We start from the raw sequence: 9,817 nt of genomic DNA, 5'->3' as shown, positions 1-9,817 counted from the left end.
CCTAGCCACAGCAAGAGCTGTGATTGATGTGGACAGAGGAGAGTTAGTCCTTCAATTGAATGAGGACTACCTTGTGTTTAAGGCTCAAGGATCTTCTTCTGTAACCATGGAGAGGAAGCATGAAAAGCTTCTCTCAATACAGAGTCAAACAAAGCCCCCACACTAAACTTCTAAGTTTGGTGTTGGGAGGCCACCATTAAGCTCTGAGTCTCTGTGAAGCTCTCTAAGAGCCCACTATCAAGCTATTGACATTAAAAAAACACTTGTTGGGAGGCAACCGAATGTTATTTAATTATATTTATTTATTTTCCATTGTTATTTTATGTTTTCTTTAGGTTGATGATCATGTGAAGTCATAAAAATAACTGCAAAATTAAAGCAAAATGAAAAATAGCATCAAAAATAGCATACCCTGGAGGATAGGCTTACTGGCGTTTAAACGCCAGTAAGGATAGCAGAATGGGCGTTTAACGCCCAGCCTAGCAGCATTCTGGGCGTTAAACGCCAGAATGGATAACACTCTGGGTGCTTAACGCCAGAAAAGGCTATCTGGCGTCTGGCTGGCGTTAAACGCAAGAAATGGCAGACATATTGGCGTTTAATGCCAGAAATAGGCAGCAGACTGGCGTTTAACGCCAGGAAAGGTAGCAGAGCCGTTTAACGCCAGAATTGGCACACTGAGGGTGTTTGAACGCCAGAATGGTGCAGGGAGCAGAATTCCTTGACACCTCAGGATCTGTGGACCCCACAGAATCCCCACCTACCCCACCTCTTCTTCTCTCCTCTTCACACCTTTCCATAACACTCTTCCCCAAATACCATTGACCAATCCCATCATTAACTCTTCCTTAAATACCCTTGACCAATCAAATCCTACCCTCTTCCCCATATTCTCTTCACCACTCACATCCATCCATCATAAACCCCACCTACCTCACCATTCAAATACCTTGTGTTTAAGGCTCAAGGATCTTCTTCTGTAACCATGGAGAGGAAGCATGAAAAGCTTCTCTCAATACAGAGTCAAACAAAGCCCCCACACTAAACTTCTAAGTTTGGTGTTGGGAGGCCACCATTAAGCTCTGAGTCTCTGTGAAGCTCTCTAAGAGCCCACTATCAAGCTATTGACATTAAAAAAACACTTGTTGGGAGGCAACCGAATGTTATTTAATTATATTTATTTATTTTCCATTGTTATTTTATGTTTTCTTTAGGTTGATGATCATGTGAAGTCATAAAAATAACTGCAAAATTAAAGCAAAATGAAAAATAGCATCAAAAATAGCATACCCTGGAGGATAGGCTTACTGGCGTTTAAACGCCAGTAAGGATAGCAGAATGGGCGTTTAACGCCCAGCCTAGCAGCATTCTGGGCGTTAAACGCCAGAATGGATAACACTCTGGGTGCTTAACGCCAGAAAAGGCTATCTGGCGTCTGGCTGGCGTTAAACGCAAGAAATGGCAGACATATTGGCGTTTAATGCCAGAAATAGGCAGCAGACTGGCGTTTAACGCCAGGAAAGGTAGCAGAGCCGTTTAACGCCAGAATTGGCACACTGAGGGTGTTTGAACGCCAGAATGGTGCAGGGAGCAGAATTCCTTGACACCTCAGGATCTGTGGACCCCACAGAATCCCCACCTACCCCACCTCTTCTTCTCTCCTCTTCACACCTTTCCATAACACTCTTCCCCAAATACCATTGACCAATCCCATCATTAACTCTTCCTTAAATACCCTTGACCAATCAAATCCTACCATCTTCCCCATATTCTCTTCACCACTCACATCCATCCATCATAAACCCCACCTACCTCACCATTCAAATTCAAACCATTTCCCTCCCAAACCCACCCATTCTCACACGAATTCCCTCTCTCCCCTACCCTATAAATACCTCTCGTTACCACCTTCAATTTCACACATCATACACACTCCTACCCACCTTGGCCGAAACCAATAATACCCTCCATCTCCTCTATTTCTTCTTCTTCTACTCCTTTCTTCCTTCTACTCCTTTCTTCCTTCTTTTGCTCGAGGACAAGCAAACCTTTTAAGTTTGGTGTGGAAAAAGCCCTGCTTTTTTGTTTTCCATAACCATCAATGGCACCTAAAGTCGAAGAAACCTCTAGAAAGAGGAAAGGGAAGGCAATTGCTTCCACCTCCGAGTCATGGGAGATGGAGAGATTCATCTCAAAGGTCCATCAAGACCACTTCTATGAAGTTGTGGCCAAGAAAAAAGTGATTTCCGAAGTCCCTTTCCAGCTCAAAAAGGGTGAATATCCGGAGATCCGGCGTGAGATTCAAAGAATAGGTTGGAAAGCTCTCACCAACCCAATCCAACAAGTCGGAATCTTAATGGTTCAAGAGTTCTATGCTAATGCATGGATCACTAGGAACCATGATCAAAGTATGAACCCGAACCCAAAGAATTGGCTCACAATGGTTCGGGGGAATTACTTGGATTTCAGTCCGAAAAATGTGAGGTTGGCATTTAATTTGCCAATGATGAGAGGAGATCCTCATCCTTTCGCTAGAAGGGCCAACTTTGATCAAAGGTTGGACCAAGTCCTTAGAGACATTTGTGTGGAAGGAGCTCAATGGAAGAGAGACTCAAGAGGCAAGCCGGTTCAACTAAGAAGGCTTGACCTCAAGCCCGTGGTTAGGGGATGGTTGGAGTTCATCCAACGCTCTATCATTCCTACTAGCAACTGGTCTGAAGTTACAATAGACCGGGCTATCATGATCCACAGCATCATGATTGGAGAGGAAGTAGAAGTTCATGAGATCATACCTCTAGAACTCTACAAGGTGGCGGACAAGCCTTTTACTTTGGCAAGGTTAGCCTTCCCTCATCTCATCTGTACCCTATGCAATTCAACTGGAATTGTCATAGAGGAAGACATCTTCATTGAAGGAGACAAGGCCATCACTAAGAAGAAGATGGAGCAAACAAGAGAGCCCACTCATGGACCTCAATAAGAGCATGAGGAAATTCCTCATCAAGAAATTCCTGAGATACCTCAAGGGATGCACTTTCCTCCACAAAACTATTGGGAGCAAATCAACACCTCCTTAGGAGAATTGAGTTCCAACATGGGGCAACTAAGGATGGAGCACCAAGAGCACTCCATTATCCTCAATGAAATCAGAGAGGACCAAAGAGCCATGAGGGAGGAGCAACAAAGACAAGGAAGAGACATAGAGGAGCTCAAGCACTCCATAAGATCTTCAAGAGGAAGAACTAGCCGCCATCACTAAGGTGGACCCGTTCTTTAATTTCCTTATTTTTATTTTTCTATTGTTCGAATTATATGCTTTATGTTTTTGTCTTTACTACATGATCATTAGTGTCTAGTGTCTATGTCTTAAAGCTATGAATGTCCTATGAATCCTTCACCTTTCTTAAATGAAAAATGTTTTTAATTACAAAAGAACAAGAGGTACATGGATTTCGAATTTTATCTTGAAATTAGCTTAATTATTTTGATGTGGTGGCAATACTTTTTATTTTCTGAATGAATGCTTGAACAGTGCATATTTTTGAATTTGTTGTTTATGAATGTTAAAATTTTTGGCTCTTGAAAGAATAAAGAAAAAGAGAAATATTATTGATAATTTGAAAAATCATAAAATTGATTCTTGAAGCAAGAAAAAACAGTGAAATTCAAAAGCTTCTGAAAAAAATATGAAAAAAAATGGCGAAAAAATAAGGAAAAAGGAAAGAAAAAGAAAAAGCAAGCAGAAAAAGCCAATAGCCCTTTAAATCAAAAGGCAAGAGTAAAAAAGGATCCAAGGCTTTGAGCATTAATGGATAGGAGGGCCCAAAGGAATAAAATCCTGGCCTAAGCGGCTAAATCAAGCTGTCCCTAACCATGTGCTTGTGGCGTGAAGGTGTCAAGTGAAAAGCTTGAGACTGAGTGGTTAAAGTCATGGTCCAAAGCAAAAAGAGTGTGCTTAAGAGCTCTAGGACTCTCTAACTGAGGACTCTAGCAAAGCTGAGTCACAATCTGAAAAGGTTCACCCAGTTATGTGTTTGTGGCATTTATGTATCCGGTGGTAATACTGGAAAACAAAATGCTTAGGGTCACGGCCAAGACTCAGAAAGTAGCTGTGTTCAAGAATCAACATACTGAACTAGGAGAATCAATAACACTATCTGAATTTTGAGTTCCTATGGATGCCAATCATTCTGAACTTCAAAAGATAAAGTGAGATGCCAAAACTATTCAGAAGCAAAAAGGCTACAAGTCCCACTCATCTAATTGAAGCTAATCTTCATTGATATTTTTGAGGTTTATTGTATTTTCTCTTCTTTTTATCCTATTTTGTTTTTAGTTGCTTGGGGACAAGCAACAATTTAAGTTTGGTGTTGTGATGAGCGGATAATTTATACCCTTTTTGGCATTATTTTTACTTAGTTTTTAGTATGTTTTAGTTACTTTTTATTATATTTTTATTAGTTTTTATGCAAAAATCATATTTTTGGACTTTACTATGAGTTTGTGTGTTTTTCTGTGATTTCAGGTATTTTCTGGCTGAAATTGAGGGACATGAGCAAAAATCTGATTCAGAGGCTGAAAAAGGACTGCAGATGCTGTTGGATTCTGACCCTCCTTCACTCGAAGTAGATTTTCTAGAGCTACAAAAGCCCAATTGGCGCGCTCTCAATTGCGTTGGAAAGTAGACATTCTGGGCTTTCCAACAATATATAATAGTCCATACTTTTCTCGAGATTTGATGGCCCAAGCTGGCGTCCAAACCCAGCCTAAAACTTTCTGGCATAAAACGCCCAAACTGGCACCAGAATTGGAGTTAAACGCCCAAACTGGCACCCAAGCTGGCGTTTAACTCCCGAAATAGCCTATGCACGTGAAAACCTCAATTCTCAGCCCAAGCACACACAAAGTGGGCCCCGGAAGTGGATTTCTGCACTATCTGCACTTAGTTATTCATTTTCTGTAAACCTAGGTTACTAGTTTAGTATAAAAACTACTTTTAGAGATTTATTTTATATCTTTTGATCACTATTGATCTTTGATCAGTTTTATGCTATCATAGACCATTGTACACGTTTGGGGGCTGGCCTCACGGCCATGCCTAGACCTTTTTCACTTATGTATTTTCAACGGTGGAGTTTCTACACCCCATAGATTAAGGTGTGGAGCTCTGCTGTTCTTCATGAATTAATGCAAGTACTATTGTTTTTCTATTCAATTCATGCCTACTTCTTCTCCAAGATATACTCTCGTACTTAATTCAGTTAAGTCAGAATGAAGGGGTGACCCGTGACAATCACCCAATCTTCGTTAGTCGCTTAGCCAAGATCCGCGTGCCTGACAACCACAAAGCGGTCTACATGATGTTCAACGTAGTCATTGGACGACATCCGGAGTATATTCTCTTGGATATCTAATACACGGACCGAGTCCGTGAGATTAGTATCTTCGTGGTATAGGCTAGAATTATTGGCAGCATTCCTGGGATCCGAAAAGTCTAAACTTTGTCTGTGGTATTCTGAGTAGGATTTGGGAAGGGATGACTGTGACGAGCTTCAAACCTGTGAATGTTGGGCGCAAGAGACAGTGTGCAAAAGGATCAATGGATTCTATTCCGACGCTAGTTGGAACCGACAGATGATTAGCCATGCGGTAGCTATACCTGGTATTTTTCATCCGAGACGAGAAATCTGACAGTTGATTAGCCGTGCAGAAACCGTAGAGGACCATTTTCACTGAGAGGATCTTATAGCTTACCATGGAAGGAAGTAACGCATGGTTGGAAGAAGGCAATAGGAAAGCAGAGGTTCAGAAGCAACAAAGCATCTCCAGACGCTTATTTGAAATTCCCACCAATGAATTACATAAGTAACTTTATTTTATTTTATATTTTATTTATATTTTAATTATCAAAACCTCATAACCATTTGAATCCGCCTGACTGAGATTTACAAGATGACCATAGCTTGCTTCAAGCCGACAATCTCCGTGGGATCGACCCTTACTCACGTAAGGTTTATTACTTGGACGACCCAGTGCACTTGCTGGTTAGTTGTGCGAAGTTGTGAAAAGTGTGAATCACGATTTCCCACTACCAATATCCATTTCCGTTTCCTTGGCCATCCTTTCCATTTCCCTTTCTTTTGCATTTATCTGCATTTCTTTAATATACCTCTGAGTTTGTAATTCTTGTTCTTTCATTGCCGCTTGAGCTTGTAATTCTTGTTCTTTCATTGCCGCTTGAATTTGTAACTCCTTCTCTTTGATTGCCATAATCTTTGCTCTATATATCCTCTCCTCTTCTCTTTTTTTTCCCTATCCATTAGTTCCTTTTCTCTAACATTCTTAATTTCTTCCATGAGAGATAATTTTTTAACAACCGATGATTTCTTTTCGTTAAAATTTTCAGACATTTGTGCTTTTCCCTTACCTTTTCGCTTGCTCTTCTTTGATCCTTGTGGGAAAATGGGAGAGTCCACACCGGGTTCGTCAGCCAACGGTGTTTCTGGGTTTGATGAGGATGAGTATGCTCCAGTTGCACTAACCTTGGTTCTCTTCGAGCCGCCACTCTGTGTAGGTAGTTGGCTTTTCCATTTTTGCTCCAACCGAAGCATGTTCCAATACCTCTCAAAAGTGAATTTTTTACCATAATTTATGGAATAAAATTTATAGGCCAACTCCTTTATATCATCAGCATTTGAACCACTCCTTATATTTTGACTAGCTTGATCGTAGCAACCAGCAAATTGTGCAATAGTCTTGTTGATCTTATACCATCGTTTCTTACATGCAACAACCTCCCTTGTCATGTCGGAGCAAAATTCTACTTAGTAGCTATAAATTCAACTCCAAAATGTTTTCCCCTTTTGATCGGTACCAACTATAGGGTCAGTTGAAACATTTAACCATGCACTGATCAGCATCTCATCCTCTTTTCAATGCCAGTGTTGAATACTATCTTGCCTCCGATCTTCAATATCATCATCATTGAGGCGATAGCATCTAATCCACGAGGGTTGATAAATTCTGAATATTGCGAATTTGCACTAGATTGTATAGGAGTTTGAGAGGATGGGTTAGAAGAGCCACCAATACCAGATGAGTTATGTCTGGATGCATTGAATTGAGTTGGAAACGGCAAGAAAGTTGGAGTAACATTTCTGATAGAGGGGTTAAATATGGATGAAAATAGAAAATGTGGTGTTTGTGAATTTTGATTTTACGGTTGGAATATAGGAAATTGATTATTATAAGGAGCTTGAAAATTGAAATTAGAAAGATTTTGTGGATTTGGATTTTGAAATGTATTCGGTAGTGTGAAGTTTTAATTTAGAACTTGAGAGTTTGCGGTTTGAGATTGTTGGGTATTTGGAATTTGAGAAGAATTTTGTAAGTAATTGAAGAAAGAGTTGAGTTGGTTTGGATCCATTCTTTCGAACAAAAAATAATATTAGCAGAACTTTGATTTTGTAAACTTGGAAGAAGATGAAGAAGAGTAGTAGAAATTGTGAGAATAGAAGTGTATCTAAGTGATATATATAGAGTAACAAAATATTAATTTGTTAATGATAATGGTAACATAGTAACGGGTAGTTTCCAACAGCTAATTTTGCAACGGCTAGTTTTACAACGACTAATTTTATATAATAATATAATTAATATTCAATATTAATTTAATTACTTATATTAATTATGATTTAAATAATTAATATAAAGTTAAAATATCATTGATTACAATGAAAACAAACTAAGTCCCTCTGAGCAGGGCCTTGCTTGCTTTGAAAAATGTGCTGGGACTCATGTTTATGTTGCTCCAACAGTTGGTCTTCATCTTTTGTCAGACCTATAGTGAATGGGTCCTTTATTTCTTTACCGTTGGAGATGCTCTAAGGGAGTCCGTGATACTGACAATTTTGTTGCACAAGAGTGACTAGCTGTGGCTTCAGCTCAAAGTTGTTTGCAGCTATAGGAAGCACCACAATACTTTTGCCATAAAGATCTGCATTGGGAGCAGTGTATGAGCCAAGCACTCTTCTAGGTTGCTCATTCTCATTCAGATTTGCCATATTGGCATTCACAGCACGATTCTGATCCATGGTGGACTCTACAGCTTTCCTTTCAAGAGTTTCACTAGCCTTGTAAAGTCTAGCTTGTTGCAAGCACCGCCTCAAGGTCCTTTCAGGTTTAGGATCAAATTCTATAAGAGGTTTCTTGTCCCTGTTCCAGCTCATAAACAGGCAGAAGACAAGAAAAATGAGATTCTTTACGTCAGAGTGTAGAGAATTCCCAATGAGGTAACCTGTGTAAAAAAATAAATAAAAAAATACTTACTAATTAAGGCTAAAATTTTCAAAAATAATGACCAAAATCAAGCTAGGAAGTTCGAAATTTAATAAGAAAATTAAACAGGAAATAAAAATAAAATTAACTAGGTAACACCAAACTTTCAGAAATTAAGGAAAAACAATAGTACTAATTTTCGAAAATTGTAAAGCAAGAATTAAATAGAATTAAACTAAAATGCCTAATCTAAGCAATCAGACAACTAATAGTTGCCAATCACAGTCAATCTCCGGCAACGGCACAAAAAATTTGGTGCAGAATTTAAAGTCCACAAACTAACCGGCAAGTGCGCCAGATCGTACCAAGTAGTACCTCAAGTGAATGAGGGTCGATCCCACGAGGATTGATGGACAAAGAAATAACGGTTGATTAACTTAGTTAGACAAACAGAAAAGAGTGTTGAGAGTTCAAATGCATCAAACAGTAATTCAAAGAATCAGAAAGCAAGCAGTAAATTGTTTGTGAAATATATGGAGAAAACAGTTAAGGTTTCAGAGATATCTATCTTCCGGATTGACTTTTCTTACTAACTATTTCAATCATGCAAGATTCAATTCATGACAAATTTAGAATAATAGAACAATGAATATGACTTGTCCAGGGAAAAAAACAATTAATCAGTAAAATATTATGTATAACTTAGTGGATTAAGAATGAAGGCACAGTAAGAGAATGAACTTTGCTTTGTTCTGTTTAGACCAACTAGACAAAACTTCCTCACTTTCATTTTAATATAAGGCTACATAAACAGTTCAACTAGTCATCATATTATAAAGCTAAATCAAAGATTAATTAAATAGTATAAATTGAAGTAATCATGAACTAATTTGACATACTAACAGTGTTAGAACTCCAACACAATCTTAGGGAACAAGCTCGGTCAATGAAGAAAAACAAAAGCTAAACTTAGTAAATTGATGGCTGAACCAATTGGTTATGGTGGATTGAGGTATGAGATCAGCGTGAGTTGCATGAGCAGCTTCCTCGAGGTGAAGAAGGTTCTGAGTGTGGAAATGGGGTTGCAGGTTGATGAACAGAGCTTGGTGTACAGAGGAAGGGAGAGAGAGAGATAGAGAACGGAGAGTACTTAGACATTTGCAGAGTGAAAGACAGATCAAACTTGGTTCTGATTGAAGACCTTTCGAGCATCCAACGCAAATTCATATAGATGCATAGGAACGCTTAGATTCAGACTGCGATTGGTGCAATCAACGATATTATCCTCCAACTCGACCACCTCGCACAACAGGTACATACCTATGCAACTCTTTCGTAATTTGGTGGACACAGGGCAGTTGAATTATGCTCACAAATTATGTAGGTTAAGACGTTTAATGCTCTTCATTGTATGTTTATTTTGATTTGATTAGGCCATATTAAAATTTATAGAGAGAACAACCCCCTATAATAAGCTCCTCTCATTAATGCATAATGAACACACATATAATTGAATTTGTTTCTGTTTCCCTGATCTATA

The 9,817-nt window shown here is 38.9% G+C and overlaps 1 protein-coding gene across 1 annotated transcript; it reads right to left on the bottom strand.

Annotated features, from left to right (window-relative positions):
• LOC107620309 (glutathione S-transferase T2-like) lies at nt 6,228–6,806 on the bottom strand. Its single transcript, XM_016322489.1, has one exon. The coding sequence runs from the start codon at nt 6,804–6,806 to the stop codon at nt 6,228–6,230; it is 579 nt and encodes a 192-aa protein (XP_016177975.1).

Source organism: Arachis ipaensis, chromosome B10, assembly GCF_000816755.2.
Source record: "Arachis ipaensis cultivar K30076 chromosome B10, Araip1.1, whole genome shotgun sequence".
In the NCBI taxonomy this organism is placed as follows: domain Eukaryota; kingdom Viridiplantae; phylum Streptophyta; class Magnoliopsida; order Fabales; family Fabaceae; genus Arachis; species Arachis ipaensis.
Note: the sequence above shows the minus strand (reverse complement) of the source record. Positions and strands in the feature narration are given on the sequence as shown.

Bases quoted from the DNA above. Each gene is read 5' to 3' on its own strand.
- LOC107620309 (XM_016322489.1), bottom strand. From the start codon at position 6,806: ATGACAAGGGAGGTTGTTGCATGTAAGAAACGATGGTATAAGATCAAC.